Source organism: Zymoseptoria tritici, chromosome 12, assembly GCF_000219625.1.
Source record: "Zymoseptoria tritici IPO323 chromosome 12, whole genome shotgun sequence".
Lineage (NCBI taxonomy): Eukaryota > Fungi > Ascomycota > Dothideomycetes > Mycosphaerellales > Mycosphaerellaceae > Zymoseptoria > Zymoseptoria tritici.
Window position 1 is genome coordinate 627,323 of NC_018207.1, and position 14,767 is coordinate 642,089.

The 14,767-nt window shown below is 55.1% G+C and overlaps 4 protein-coding genes across 4 annotated transcripts; 2 read left to right on the forward strand and 2 right to left on the reverse strand.

The window, feature by feature from the left end:
* Window positions 1-2,123: 2,123 nt before the first annotated feature.
* On the forward strand, window positions 2,124-2,470 carry MYCGRDRAFT_106336 (uncharacterized protein; the record flags this gene model as incomplete). Its single annotated transcript, XM_003847876.1, has 1 exon — window positions 2,124-2,470. A coding segment is annotated over one exon (342 nt), but the record flags the coding sequence as incomplete, so codon positions are not given.
* A 1,657-nt stretch (window positions 2,471-4,127) lies between these two features.
* On the forward strand, window positions 4,128-4,758 carry MYCGRDRAFT_106338 (uncharacterized protein; the record flags this gene model as incomplete). The annotated part of the gene is made up of 1 exon (XM_003847877.1): window positions 4,128-4,758. The coding sequence occupies one exon, from the start codon at window positions 4,314-4,316 to the stop codon at window positions 4,722-4,724; it is 411 nt and encodes a 136-aa protein (XP_003847925.1).
* A 2,104-nt stretch (window positions 4,759-6,862) lies between these two features.
* MYCGRDRAFT_64195 (uncharacterized protein) lies at window positions 6,863-8,914 on the reverse strand (the record flags this gene model as incomplete). Its single annotated transcript, XM_003848116.1, has 3 exons — window positions 6,863-8,624; window positions 8,689-8,765; window positions 8,822-8,914. 3 exons carry the CDS (start codon window positions 8,837-8,839, stop codon window positions 7,049-7,051), a joined length of 1,671 nt encoding a protein of 556 aa, XP_003848164.1.
* Window positions 8,915-9,863: 949 nt separating this feature from the next.
* MgSst2 (Sst2-like protein) lies at window positions 9,864-11,625 on the reverse strand (the record flags this gene model as incomplete). The annotated part of the gene is made up of 3 exons (XM_003848115.1): window positions 9,864-9,968; window positions 10,025-11,365; window positions 11,545-11,625. Coding segments are annotated over 3 exons (1,527 nt in total), but the record flags the coding sequence as incomplete, so codon positions are not given.
* Window positions 11,626-14,767: the final 3,142 nt, after the last annotated feature.

Sequence of the window (14,767 nt, forward strand, 5' to 3'; positions counted from 1 at the left end):
GTGTACATGATGGACACGTGTGCACAGGGATATAGCGTGAGACCTCGTTTGCAGGCACAAGGGAATTTCCAGGGGCCCGGAGTGGCCCACTTCCTGGTACCGCGGGACTTCAATGTCACCATCATCGAATGACACGACCGCGCTGCGAACATTGGTGGAAGAATTCCCACGCCATTTCCGTATGCATGAGACATTTTGTAATCAGGCCATTGAGCTCAGGCCGGATCTGAAGAGTGCCACCGGTAGATGCGTTCAAACTTCACACGCTGTATGTTGTACACCATGACGCTAGCCGACATCGAGCGATGATTTCGATGGGCATCAAGATCGCTACTGTCCATGGTCAATGTTAGACATCGAGAAAGCGGGGCCGGCTTTTGCACGTATGGAACGACCCGAGCGTACGTCGAGTTGTCCGCAACGGCTGAGCGCTGAGACTGATGTGAATTCCGTCCACTTCGAGGTCCGGATCTTGGTCGATTGATTCGATTCGTATGCATCAATCATTCACTCATTCGACGAATACGCTTTCTTTGCTCGTCTTCCTGACTCGCGCTCGCGGGTTTGAGGGAGGCTGTGAGCGTGCGGTAAAGCTGACAGGGCTCACGATCGGCATGGTGAGGTCGCCCGTTCTGCTGCTTCCACGGACGCCAGGTGAGAAGATAGTTGGCAGAGGATCATCGGTCCTGCTTCATGTTATAGACTTGGTCAAGGCGATCCTCTGGCTGTAAGGACTGAGACTTCGCTCCCGCTTCACGTCGGCCGATCCAGCTGCCACCTGCCTGATAGGATCTCGTCGAGGCGAACGAGATCTGCGCATCTGACTTCGATCATGGCGAGAAGATCTATGATCTGGAGAACTGCTACGGCTTCGTGGCCGTGCTGGCGGCATTCCTGACTTTGAGTGGCCGCCGTTCCTTTCAGGGCTCACTGAGTGCGATGGACTTCGACTCTGTCGTCTATCGGGCCGTCGCGAAGATGCGACTCGATCTCCGCTTTGATTCTTGCGGGGAGGTGGCGAGCGAGAGGGAGAGCGGTTCGTCGAGATCGTAGCGACCGAGTCAGATGAGCCGGATGAGAAGGATCGTCTGCGTTTGGATCGAGTTGAAGGAGCTACATCGGTGCTGCGTTTGCGACCTCGGGGATCTGTATCTGTTCGTTTCGAATAGCTGAACGGTCTTCATTAGTGCTCATCCTGAAGCGCATCGTGAAATTCAGCTTCTCTTACTCGGTGGCAGATTTTGCGGTAGCGATTGAATCTGCAGGTGGCGCGACAGCGGACAACTTCGGAGCCAATTTGGGATTCAGCAGTTGCTGGCTTCGCGAGGGTCGAGCTGCATATGGTCTTTCTTGTTGAGCAGCAGTACATTCGTAGCTGAAATGGCCTGCGAACATCAGCATTGGCGTGGATAAATGAGACGGACTGTTCTTTCTACCTTTCTTCAGACACTTCTGACATAATGTGGTCGCTGATGCCTTTGAAGGTCCTCCAGCTCTGTAGCGATTCATTGCGCCTGAGATATTGATGCTGTGAGATGGGTGCAAAAAGAATGCACCAAGACGTTGATGTTTGCATGCATCTGATCGGGGCTAGAGCCAAGGCTACGGATCTCGCAGAAGGAGCGTCCCGTGCCGTTCCGCGTTCAAGATTCAGGTCGTGCTTTACAACTTCAACTCGCCAATTTGCTACGACACTCGCGCAGTGCACGTCGAAAACCGAATACAAACGCGCAACACACCGGCGCGATCGCATCTCTTTGGTTCTCCTCCCGAGAGACACGAGCTCGGCCGACCCTTTGCGTCTTCCACCGCGGCGCAGATCCAGCAGCCTCAGTGGTCAAAAATTCACCCCCCAAAACAGGCTTCATGTGCGCACCGCACGATGTCCAAAATCCTAGCCCAGGACTTGACCACTTTCCTTGAGCCGCCCGTTTCCTGAGACACCGAACGATCTACACGCAATCGTCTTCACTTGCTGGCAGCTTTGGCTTGCCTGCCTCAGGAAATAGCGGCTCTCGGACTCCACCCATTGGGTTCCACACGCTTGCTGTCTCTGAACACCGCACTCGACTGGCATCGTTGCGTCCGTCTTTCAAACGAATCACGTTGAGATGCAGAAAGGCAACATGTCATTCGCAAAGGTCGGCAACGCTCGGAACGCTCAGACATCCACTTCTGGCGAGGCTTTGCGACTGACGCACCAACAGTTCGCCGCGGCCGGCCCTGAGCCATCGATCGTACACAATCCGAATCTCAATGCGGACAGCGCACAGGAGCTTGAAATGACGCCTCAAGCACCACACAGCGGAATTGTCGCAGTCCCTCATTTGAATGGTGTAGCCGCACCACCGCCTACCGCAAAACACAAGAAGCTGGTGGAGCTTGCGCAGAGAGGGTCGAAGGACATTTGTGACTCGAACACAAACGGCGTGCACGCGCGCAAGGCGTCCCCGCACCGATCGGGAGATGCAGTACAAGATGGAGCAGAGATGCCAGCCGGGTCGGACGACATGGTTACGCAAGTATCCTCTTCGAACGGCTCAAACAAGCCTCCGAGCATTGATGGGAAGAGTGTCACTTCTGGTACCACATTTGCTTTGGATGAGAAGGAGTCTCTCCGGCCCGACGACAGCGCAAGTGTCAAGGCGGTAGAGGACGATGACGCTTTCTCAGTGCAGGGCAACGGACTGACGGGCTCAAGATTCGGGTCCGACGATGGCGTTCGCGCTTTTCGGGACCAATTGAGGGAGATTTCGTCCATGGAGCCTTCCAGGAGAACTGGTCCTCCTCCGCCATTTGGCAACGCTTCGAAAGGCATGCTATACGTTCCTCCACAAGGCCCAGGCATTGGCGCTGTGCCCAATGTATCTCGAAGCCCGCCGGATGGCAGCCCGGTCGCTGACTGTCCACCTGATCAAAAGCTACTCGATGCTCTCGACAATCCCAGAGATCGAGTATGGGTGTTGAAGCTGGAGCAGGATGTCATCGACTTTGTCAAAGATGCCAAAGAGGCCTCCCTGACTCTGCCGCAATGCCATGCATTCTACCGACTGCTCGCGCACAAAATGGCGGACTACTACATGCTCGGCCATCTCGTCGATGACACAACGTCTGCTGTGAGACTTTACAAGACGCCAGATTGTCGTATTCCGCCGCCGTTGACAGGCATCACCGCTCCTTCAACTGCCGCAAGCACTCCTCCTCCCTCTGGTCCGAAAATGACCATTCTGCAGCGTGGTTCCGGCCCGGCAATCGCCAACGGCTCGAACATGCTCTCAAAAAGTGGCTCGGAGAATGGTGACAGCGAAGATGACAGGAAGAAGGCGCCCGTCACCCGAGAGCAGAGAGAGGCTCGTTATGAAGCTGCAAGACTGCGCATCATGGGATCCGCAAAACCCTCAGATGCGTCTGAATTACCAAAGGACAGTCAGGAATCACGATCAAGTTCAATTGCAGGAAGAAAGCACCGCAGAAAACAGCGAGCCGACAGCGATGACGGCTTCGAAGCACGTTCGGCCTACAGCAATTACTACGCCCCATCATTTCCTTCAGAAGGACTTTCAACACAGTATGCTCCATTCCCGGAGTACGCGGACGTATCAAGCGGCCAGTACCCTAGTCCATACCATCACCAAGGGCATGCTGGACCTCCCCAACATGTGGCAATGCAAACACCTGGCAATCCTGCATGGAGTCAACAGCAGTATCAGAGTGTAGAGTCAACGCAAGCTTGGGCGCAAGGGCAGTCTGGGGCCTACGATTTGAGCGCCGACTTTCAACGAATGTCTTTCCATGGCCAAGTTCCTCCGCAGGTCCAAAACTCCAATGCGGGGCCACACTATACTCAGCACTTCTATGGTGCTCAGGCAGGATGGCCTCCACAGCCGCCTCATCATCCGCAGCCGCCACCGCCGCCCCCGCCGCCTCAAGCTCAGCAGTACCAAATGCAGGGTCCGCCGCCACCACCAAACCACACGTACGGGCCCAGCTTCATGCCTTCTGCAGGACCAACTCACGATCCCTATCAGTCGTACCCATTCGGTGAACTTCCTAGTCAGACTTTTTCCGGAAGACCGGCGAGCTTTTCAGAGCATCCTTTACCCGGGAGCTACAAGAGCAAGCACTTCAACCCTCAGAGTCAGAGCTTCATACCTGGCCAAGCTGATGGCCGACCATTCTCGCCACATCGCACACCTTATGCTCCTAATTCTGCCTTTGGCACTTCTTATGCACCTCCATCGCAGCTTCAGCGCCAGTCTTCGAATCATTCACCAAGCTCTGGTTTCGGCTCGCCGCATAATAATTCCCCACACATGACCCAAAGCCGGATGCACGTCCAGCCCTTGACACATCCTCTGCCACAGGGTCCTGTCTTTCCTCGCCAACCGTCTCCCAACGTGCCTCTACCGCCAAAACCCACGGTCAACTCGCAGCGAGCGCTCGAGCATGGTGGCGCAGCGACCGCACCTGGCGCTCAAACAACGCACATGCATGGACAGAGCCTGCTCGCCAAGTGGGGCGCGCCGCCTTCACTTCCCGCAAAACCGCCGCCGCCTGTTGAGGCATTCGACGGTACGAGATCGGCTCATGTCCAGCGACAGCCATTCAACGTAGCAGCAGCAGCCCGGCAACCTGGAGGATACTCTCCGTATGGTCCAAGCTCCGCGCAAATCGTGAATGGCACTGGGCGAGCTCTGGGAGGATATGAGGAATTCAGAAAATAGCCATGAGCATGTCTTCAATTGAGAATGGATTGAGCTGTTGCTGTTGTGGGTAATAGCGAAACATGGGATTAGCCTTTGCATAGATATGGCTGTACGATTATCACCTTCGTTGCACTACACCAATACAGTGTTCACCTCGGCTCAATTGGGCTCATTGATCTTTCCGCCTCGAAGCTCGCAAGTGCCTTGCTGCCCTCCTCTCACATCTCGTCCCGTTTCACGTTCCTCTATCACATGCATTGGCCTTGGCAGGGATGATCTGCCTCGGCGGGGGATTGCACCCTTCAACTTGACGTCGCTTTCTTGTGCAACTCATCGCAGTGAGTACTGAAATAACCTCGACTTTACCACCACGATGCCGACTCAATCCGCGCCTCGTACTCCGCGAAGCCATTCGGCCTCTCGCTCAAAACGATCCACCACCGACCTCAGCAACCTCCGCCTCGCACCCCTCTCCGCCAAATTCGCCGATCAACAGCCCACCGCGACCCACCATCCCAAGACTCCCAATGAGGAACCCATAGATTCGACATTTACGCGTCTGCACTCTTCCTACCTGCAGGGTAGATCTGCGCCGACGTCTCCTGGGATCTTGTCACGCAGCAACAGCCGGAAACGAGTCGGTGGAGGTCTGAGCAGGAAGAACTCCATCTACGACCAGATTGCCGATGATGAAGACACATATGCATACGGTGGAGCGCCGAGCATCGAGCGGGAGAGGGTAGATATGGGAAGTGGACAAATTCCGAAGGCGATGAGTGAAGCTGCGCTTCTGACTTCACGACGTGACGACTCTGGATCGAAGGCCAGCGTATCGCCGACGAGGAGATACAAGTACCCTGCTCGTCGATCACGGACAGGAGCGGTAACGCCACGGCAGGAGCCTACGCTCGCTGTGTTGGACAATGACTGGCTCACGCATACGGGAGCTACGGCTTCCGCACTGGTGCAAGAGGGCAAAGGACAGGCATGGATGGCGTCCCGGGACTCGTCGACGACGCTACGGCCGACGGAATCAGAGGAGGACGAAGACGACGATCAGTACGAGGAAATGGCGGCTTTGAGCGCGAGTACTGCGAATTTACAATTGGCTTCTTTTGATGGTGGGAGTCCTGTCAGTACGCGGGCGAGTAGATGGGGAAGTCGATATGGTAGTCGGCCGGCTAGTCGACGGACTTCGAGACGAGCGAGTCCGACTGGATTGAGGACTCCTAGGCCGGGTGAGGGAATGTCTTATTTCGATATGCATCAGCTGGAGCTGCCGTCCGAGGAACCTGGATTTCGAACTGCGGAGGAGAGGAGAGCGGAGGAGGAGGGGGAAACTTCGGACTTGGGAGGGCTGGGTACTTCGAAAACGTTCGGACTGGGATCGTTGGTGGATAGAGTGATGGACTTTAATCCGTTCACATCGGAGGAAGTGCAGGAGTCAACGGACGATGAGGTGGGACTGGAGACGGAGGAGGAGACTCAGGATGAGGCGAGGAGACGGAGGGATGGGGAGATGCAGAGGAGGAGAGATGAGAAGGCCAAGCTTGTTGCGAAACCCGCGCCGGCGCCCTTGGGCGAAGGCGCAGATGGAGAGAATGAAGGTGGTGGATGGCAGGACATGGCGTGGCTGCTGAGTGTGGCCTCAAAGGCGTTGTTCTGAGTCGATCAATGTTGCTGTGATGGCCCTTCAGCATTGCCAAAGTTTGGGTGCCCTCCAAGACACGACCGCCGATCAAAACCTCTCAAGAACCAAGAGCGTCGCTGGACGTGAAGTCATGTCATCGTGCTCGTCAGCTGAAAAAGACCGACATTGGGTCACAATTCCAGTGAAACTCGTCGCCACAACGTCTCCTATCGAACATCTCTTAATCGACACAATGACTGCACCGTCCTGTATTCCACCAATAGCCTCCCTGGCATGCCATCATAACCCAAGTCTTCATCTCGTTTACAATAACATCCTGACGCATATACAACCTGATACTCATGAGCCGTTCACTTTTCTCATCCCGGTCTGCCGCTCGTGTCCACAGAAAGTCCTTTCCGCGCTCGATGACAAGCCGAACCAAAGAACCAAAAGTTCCGGTCAATCGCTTCACCGGGATCCATTGTTGGCTAGAAGAGCACAGGAATTGCGCAGACCAGCGCGGCTGTCATATGTGGACGCCGCTTCTTTGTGCCTTCATACTCCGACCGGGCCGGCGTCGGCTAGCATGCATGTCGTCAAGATCCGTGCTGTACTTCCGTCTTGCTCCCGACGTCGCAAGTCGCATGAGCTCATAACATGCTCATCCCTCATATCGCCATCGTGCCACTTCGTCCACATTCTCCACCTCTCACTGCGACATCGCCTCCCCTCCCTGCGAAGACCCGGGAACCACAATCCCATCCTTACATAGTACAGCAACCTGCTTGAAAAACCTCCTCCACCCCACCGGATCGCCCTTCGCCTTGACAAACCTCACCTCACTCACCTCTAATCCGCTCTGTCCCGGGACCGGGATCCTCTCCACCATAATCGACCCTTGCAGCGCCTGCCCTCTCGAGTCCAGCGTCCGGATGCGCAGCGCGACGGGTTCGTTGCCTTCCATGGTCGGCGTGGCGACGGGAATGTTGAGGCGGTGGAGGGCGGAGAGGAGAACTGGCACGAGAGAGGGGATGGGCAGGACGGAAAGGAAGCGAGCGAGGGAGTGGGATGGGACAATGTCTTTGAATTTGCGGGCGACTTGGGTGAGGGTCATGGGTACTGTGGGTTTTTGCGAGAATTGGGAGAGGGACGGGTCGTCGGAGAAGAGGTCCGACATATGGGCTGGTGATATTTGAGTTTGCTGGTGGGAGGTATTGTGGTTCGCTGGTTGGGAAGCTCGGAGTGCGGCTCGAGGTGGTGCCTCCCAGTCGAAAGGTGAGTCGGTGATGGGTGTTTCTGGTTGAGTGGCAGGGTGGTTGCTGTCGATGTCCATTGCATCCTCGGGCTGCGAGCGTTGGTGTTGAGAAGATTGCACGGGAGCATCGAAGTCGATTTTCAGGCCTTCCAGCATCTCAGTCGCTAGTCCGAGAGGATTTGCGGCTTTGCCTTCACGACTGAGGTGCGAGTTCGCCCTCGTGAACCATGGATGTTTCCTCACGCTCTCCATTGTGAAGCGCTCCGTGGACTCCACGTTCAGCATAGCTCGAACCAAACTCACCGCTGGACCGGGAATCTTGCTCCAGAGCTCATCGCTTGGTCGGCCATTACTCGTCACGTAGTCGTGATACTCGTAGCTCTCCTCCATAACCGGCGCATCCCAAGGCGTGTTTCCCACCAATAGCACAAACAGCACAATCGCACAACTCCACACGTCTGCAATCTGCGGATCGTATCCCACCTTCTCCTCACCCGGTTTCCTGCTCTGATTCGCGTTGCCCACTGCCAAAATCTCCGGCGCAATGTACGGCGGACTGCCACACACCATACCGCAAGTCTTCCTTTCCCCAGTCTTCGGCGACAGAAACTGCGTCGCAAGTCCAAAGTCCGCCAGCTTCAGATCACCTCCACCCGATAACAGCATATTCTCCGGCTTGATATCCCTGTGCGCAACACCCTTCCCATGACACCAACTGATCGCGCTCACCAGCTGTGTGAAGTAGAAATGAGCAATGTCCTCTCCCACGCCTTCGTCGGCTTCAATCTTGTCGAACAGATCTCCTCCCTCGGCGAGCTCCATCGCCATCCAGACCCATGCGGTGTCCTTGCCATGGCTGAAGTAGCGGATAATGTTTTGGTGTAGAGGTTGGCAGACTGCGGCGTGCAGCGCGAGTTCGAGGTCAAGTTGCTTTTCGCGGAGTCGGCCGGCGCGGAAGGCGTGTTCTTTGTTTATGAATTTGATGGCGATGATGGGACCGGATGCATTTCGTGGTATGGCTTTGCGGATGCTGGGAATGAGAAGTTGAGATTAGGGAGGGTTCTGATTGATATCCTTCTCCTTCCGTCACGTACGATGCGTATGCGCCGGAACCTATGGTCTTGGATACGAGGCGGAAAGGGAGGTCGTTGGGTAGAGGGACTGCTTGTGACTGTTGAAGTGAGTTAGCCATGCTGCATTGCCGTTCGCATGAAGTTGTTGCATTACGTTCGGCGGAGCGCCCATATTTCCAGGAAAGGTGATTATAAACACTCCACAATGGAACTACCAATCTCAGTTTTCGTATGCGCCGGGCAAGTTGTACTGTTCATCCGAGAATGAAGAAGATGAAGTTGCTTTCAGCTGAAGAAGTTCCAGGTGAATAAGAGACACTTCGGCCCATGACAACGACGAGCCTGAGGCAGCATTTCGTTCGAGGAGGACAAACGAGTTCTGGAGGTCGGAGGCAGTGAACGCCGCAGTGTTACTGAGTTGGACTACGCGGTGGTATTGATGTTTGATAGATGGTCATAGACTGCCTTTGTTCGGTGCAACGTTGCTCAAAGTCCCACATCACCGCTCACTCCTTCCCACTACTGTACAAGTCAAGATGTCCATTCATTATTCGCTCCATAGCAGTGTATAGTACGCCACTCTCTCGACCAGTCTCCCATCATGCCTAGCAAGTAGGACAACCTTTGGATCCGTTCAAAGCTCTGCAAACAGAGATGAGAAATAGGTAGCTCCGCCAGAAATCAGATAGTTCGAAAACGCCTTCGCAATGTATAGTACCCGCAGGTATTCTCGCCCTCGCCATCATGACCCTCGCTTTACTCCGAAGGTCCAAACAATAAACGCCACGAAGCGACCTTTGGTCCGCCGCTCCTCTGCTGTCAACAATCTAATATCTCCAACTCCTTCACGTTTTGAAGAAAAGACATCGCAAACGGAAAGCATGGCCGCCCATCATCATGCCGGGGTATCTCGACGCAGTACGTTTTTTCGCTCTCAATAAAACACAATCAAAAGTAGGTACGCATACCACGGAAGTGGCTGGCGTGAGAAGTAGGTTGTTGCGTCCGATGTGCACTTCGGTCTCCTGATGTATGCCAGGGCTCCGGCCGTTTCCTCGCACATGTTCTGATGGCAAAGCACTGCCGGCAGTCGTAGGTCGGATGGAGTATGCTGTGAGAAAGGGCATGTTTCCAGGCTAAAGCATTGGTCCGGTAGCGACAAACTGTGAATATAACCCCTTATTCGAACTGAGAGACTAGCCCAGCGAAGTAGCGGCGAAATTTGACAGCATGGTCTCCATGTCACGCTCCTTTAGAACGGCGGCGTATTTCGGCTCGCGGGAGAATTTGGGAACAGAGTCCTGCGAAGAAAGTATTAGTGACAGTGAATCTCCATCGCAGTGGTAAGCAGACTTACGCTGGCCATGAGCTTGAAGACACTGCTTTGTGCCTGATCAAACAGAACAGCAACCTCATCCAAGCTGGCAATCATCTCCTCGTCCTCTCCGATTGACCGAGTCATGCGTCCAGCCAGAGCATTTCGCAGATTGTGATCGATGTTAAGCTCGCATGGCGATCCAGGAGCCAGGAAAGCATTGTACAAGCTGTAAGCAGATGCAAGAGTCTCCCGAATCACATCCGGCTTTGGTGTTGATGCACTTCGCTTCGCGCGGTCGTAGTCGGCCAGGAAAGCCTTGACCTCGACGTAGAATGCGAGGTTCTCTTCGCAATGCGTTTCGCGAAGGTACTCGCGGAAGAGCAGGCGAAGAGCGGGATCGCGGACGATGACGGCCATGCGATTCGTGTTCGAGTCGCGAACGACACCAGGTGGTATGCGTAGTGTCGCCTCGCCATTCACGGACCCATCAGGACTCGTGATCCATCCAGCTGTTCGCATGCCCTTGTGCGTTATAGCATACATCTGCTTGCTTGCGGGTGCAAATCGATGTTGTGAAGAGGAATGCTGAGAGGCGTATGATGATCCGTGTGACCCGAATCTTTCTTCGAAAGTTGGATCGATGAAGCCGTAGTGCAGGAAGGAATTGGCGATCTCGTGCGCTTCTCGCTTGTCCACGGTCGTGCAACAGTCCATCAGCCAATCAAACGCTGTCTTGCCGGAGAATACAAAGGGTGCTCCTTCCTTGTCACCCCGCTTTGACTTTTGCATCTTGACGCCCAGCAGGCCTGTCGAATAGTCCGTCTGGGAGTCTGAGTCTGATGAACTTGATGCAGGCTTGAGGTTAGGACCCGCATCGCCAGCAAATCGTCGGAAAAGGACATCAATGGTTGCGGAGTCGTGGACAATCATGTCCGTCTCCGGGTCCCGTTCGAGGATAACCAATTGCATCATGTTCCGTGGAGAGTCGAGCAGGTCATTGACATGCCGTAAGTGGATGCCATTCCTTTGGCAGAACCGCGATAAAATGTGCATGCCCTTTGGTGTGAGTTGCCAGACAGTTCCCTTCGAGGTGAAGTCGGTCTTCCCATCCAGTGACTCAACGAACCGTGCCTCCACAAATCGACTGCATACTGAGCGTGCCATCTCTTTCGCCATGGAAAATGTCGTCGTGGTTGTGGTGGTTACTATCCTTGACACGTCTTTCGGATCGGGCATTCGGTTCGATTGTGAGAACTTGAGCGAGCCGAGATTGGTGACTGCCTCCTCGCTCGTGAAGGTGTGGTCTATTCGAGAGAAGCGTACGCGATGTGGAGTGAGTGGTAGGCTGACGATGAGGGTAGCGAAGAGGTCTTTGAAGTCCTGCCATGATTGTAAGCGTGTGTCGTGCATGGGAAGGTGGAGGCCAGAACGGTGGCACGATGTTGCGACAATGTGGGCATGATGCAGAGGGAGTAGGATCAAAGAAATGGTATGGCAACACGTGAGGGATTTCTGGGGTAGCACGTGGCAAGGTGCCGAAACACATGTGTGCAACTTACCCTAGTGAATGGTCGCATGTCCTCCGTCATGCGAAGGAGCTTCGAAGATGTCTGATGCATGGTGCGTGGACTTCTCGGGAGGAGTTGCTGGTGGTTGTGGGTGTTTCGATAGGATGCAAAGTCTTTTTCTGCGTCCCTCCACGGCGTGGGATCGGTTGCACTGTAACTTTCCTCGAAAGCTTTTATGTCTGCAACAAACTCGTCTGAAAGGTGTGTCTCGGACGATGCGTGAGACCTCGACGACGAGGCTGAGGTCGTGTTCGAATTGGAGGAGTCGGAAGGCGAGACAGGCGCTCGTGGCAGTGTCTCGCCTTGTGGACTTGAGACTGGAGGAGCGCTCCCACGAGATCGAGAGAGACCAAGAGAGGCAAGGCGAAATTGGGCGCGGGACTTGAGAGTCGGAGCACCGGCGGTAGTCGTGTGGGAATCCACGGTGACTGTCGGGGAGGGGAGATTTTGGGCGTTGGAGGTAGGTGTTCGAGCGCTGGGTGCGGGTGGCCTCACGGGCTTCGTCGGCGGAGGCGACGGTGGGTGGTTGGTGAGACTATCTCGGTGGTGGAGGACTGCGACGAGATGGTCGATCGAGGCCTAAGTCGAACGGGGCACTTTCGGTGGATCGGGTCGGTCGTCCTGTGGAATGCTAAGGCAGTAGGAGTGATATACGGGTGGGTAGGAGGTGTGGAATGCGGGCGGCGGTCGTCATGAGCGTCGTCTCAAGTAGCGAGAGAGATGCATAAGCCCAGGTGCGGCGGTGGGAGGAATCAGAGAGCAGGGAGAGGCCTGTCGAGAGGGCGCAGGACGACGACTATGGACAGGACTGGACAGCGATTGAAAGTCAACTCGGTCGGGCTCTGCCTGGCGCTGGCGCTGGTACAGTCACGCCCGATTTTGCGAGAGCACTGGCAGGACCAAGTCAAGTGCAAGGTCTAGTGTGTGCCGGGCGTGTGTGGTGGTCAGATTGGGTGGATCAATGATCATCTGCGTGAGAGTCTACCCAAGAGCTCCGTGCGCAGGTGCATGCATGCATGCATCGGCAAGCAGGGATCCACCGCGTGGGCAGCAAGCCAAAGCCTGCACCACACCAGTGACCAAGCCGGGGTTCGTCCGTGACTATACGGTAGTCAGACTTGGAATCTCGACCATCACATCAGGCCATCCCATGCGATCCCGACGTATCGATACCGCTCTTTCGGCCATGATCAGCAGAGAGTCGAGACCACCTATTCCGACCGTTACCGATGGACAACCGTTGTGATGATGACCACGCCGACAACAAGGCACGAGTCCATCATACCACATGCGTCGGCACGTGCTGTCTAGACACAGTCACAATCGCATCCATCTCAGTCTTTCACAAGCCATGCTGAGTGCCAATGCTTATCATTACATGACCACCCAGCCAGCCTGGACTTGCCGGCCGTTTCACATCGTCAGGCCTGCGACAGGCATCTTACCTGTTCGCCGACCAGGCCACGCCTCACCTTCCAAAGCTATTTGTACGACACCGCGCCATCACACGAACCGAATATAACGCACGCTTTCCACGTGTCGTAGACCGTGATCCGGAGAAGCAGTGATTGAAATGACATGACGGTACTGCCATGTGTGTCTTTCTTTAGCTCTGTAACCTCACTACTGACGAGTGTCGATCACGACCACGGCGACATCGGCCTTTACGAACACGCAATCTCAATGAATGTCCGCACCCTTCTCTAGCCCGTGCAGTCCGAGACATCACCTCCCAGATCGATGTAACCTCACGTGTACATCGTCAGCATCAACTGATCCCGTATGGACACGCAATCAGTCATCGCGAAATCGTACCAAGAATCAAGGACTGTCCTTGAACGACAATCATCGTCTTCTGTTCTCTTCATCATCGGTAGCACGCACATCTGAACCACGACATCGTGCTCCTTCAGAAGTAAACGTTGCCGCCTGCCGGCGCATGACTTCTGACACATTCTCGTATGCGTACCGGTTCCTGCCTCTCCACTCGCCGTCACTCGCACGTGGGCGAAACGTGTCGTGGCGTTTTCCTGCTCTTCTCGGAATGAGCAAGTGCATCGCATGCAGATTCCTTCTTTGTTCAATACCTTATTCTCCTTAGTTCATCCTGTTCTCACCCATCCACAATCATCCTCTCAACGCGGAGCGTCAACCACACATACGCTGCCCCACCATTCGAGACAGGTGAGACGTTCCGCTGTCACCTCAAAAACGTGTTCGCCGCCTGAGCCGGACTGGCGTATGATCGCCGCCCTGGAAGCATTTTCGAAGCTCCGCTCTGGCGGGGCATGGCTTGGATGTTTTGCGAGTCACAATCCTCCTCGCCGGATGCACCACGTGAGGAGGCGCAAGATAGACTTTGCACCAGTGCTGTACGCCGCCCGGCTGCCGTCAAAAGGAGGAGCGAGCAGGTCAATCACATGCGTTTGCTCATACTTGCTCACGAACTAAGCAGCATGCGGTAAACTGGAGTTTCCAAATGAGGCAGGTAGCAATTCCGGGTGGAGCAGATCTCTCTTTGAGACGCCGGGATTTTGGAGGTATAGCAATGTGCGCAAACTAGCGGCCGGCCGTATGCTGACTGTGATGACGGGATTTCAAATACCCATCTCAGGAGCCAGCATCGACAGCATCATCACGCAGCAACGAAGGTGCATACCATGCTGCACACTTTGCCGGCCTTCACTGGCGAGCGATGTGAACACAGACAGCAAGCACACTGCCTTTGATCCTCCGAACACGGCCCGGCTGCGCAAGCACCCGGCTCAGACAGGCGGTTTCACGACACACGTAAACGTCGGCCCAGTCTCACAAACTCGGAAAGAAACAACCGTCGCACAGCTAGCCAAGCAAAGCAATGGCCACGATCCCTGCGATCGCGTGTCTGATATTGAGGTACAGCCAGACATGCAGCCACAAAAGATGCGGTGACCTGCTTCAGAACACAAGACATGCACGCCTCAAACCAATGCCTGTCGTTGGCAACGATCCAGTTCTCGGTCGGATGTGAACACAGCATGACTCGCGCGCGAGCAACCCGTTCCGTTCCCTGACCTGAGCTTGACACACTGCATGTTTACGCGTGCGTGCGTGCACGAAACTGGACGTTGTGGCAGATACTTCGGAGAATAATCTCCGTCTCTTTGGGGTGCACCGAGCAAGTTTCGACTGTCATACAAACAACCCGTGGGTAAGATGCCGTGGGGAGATGTTG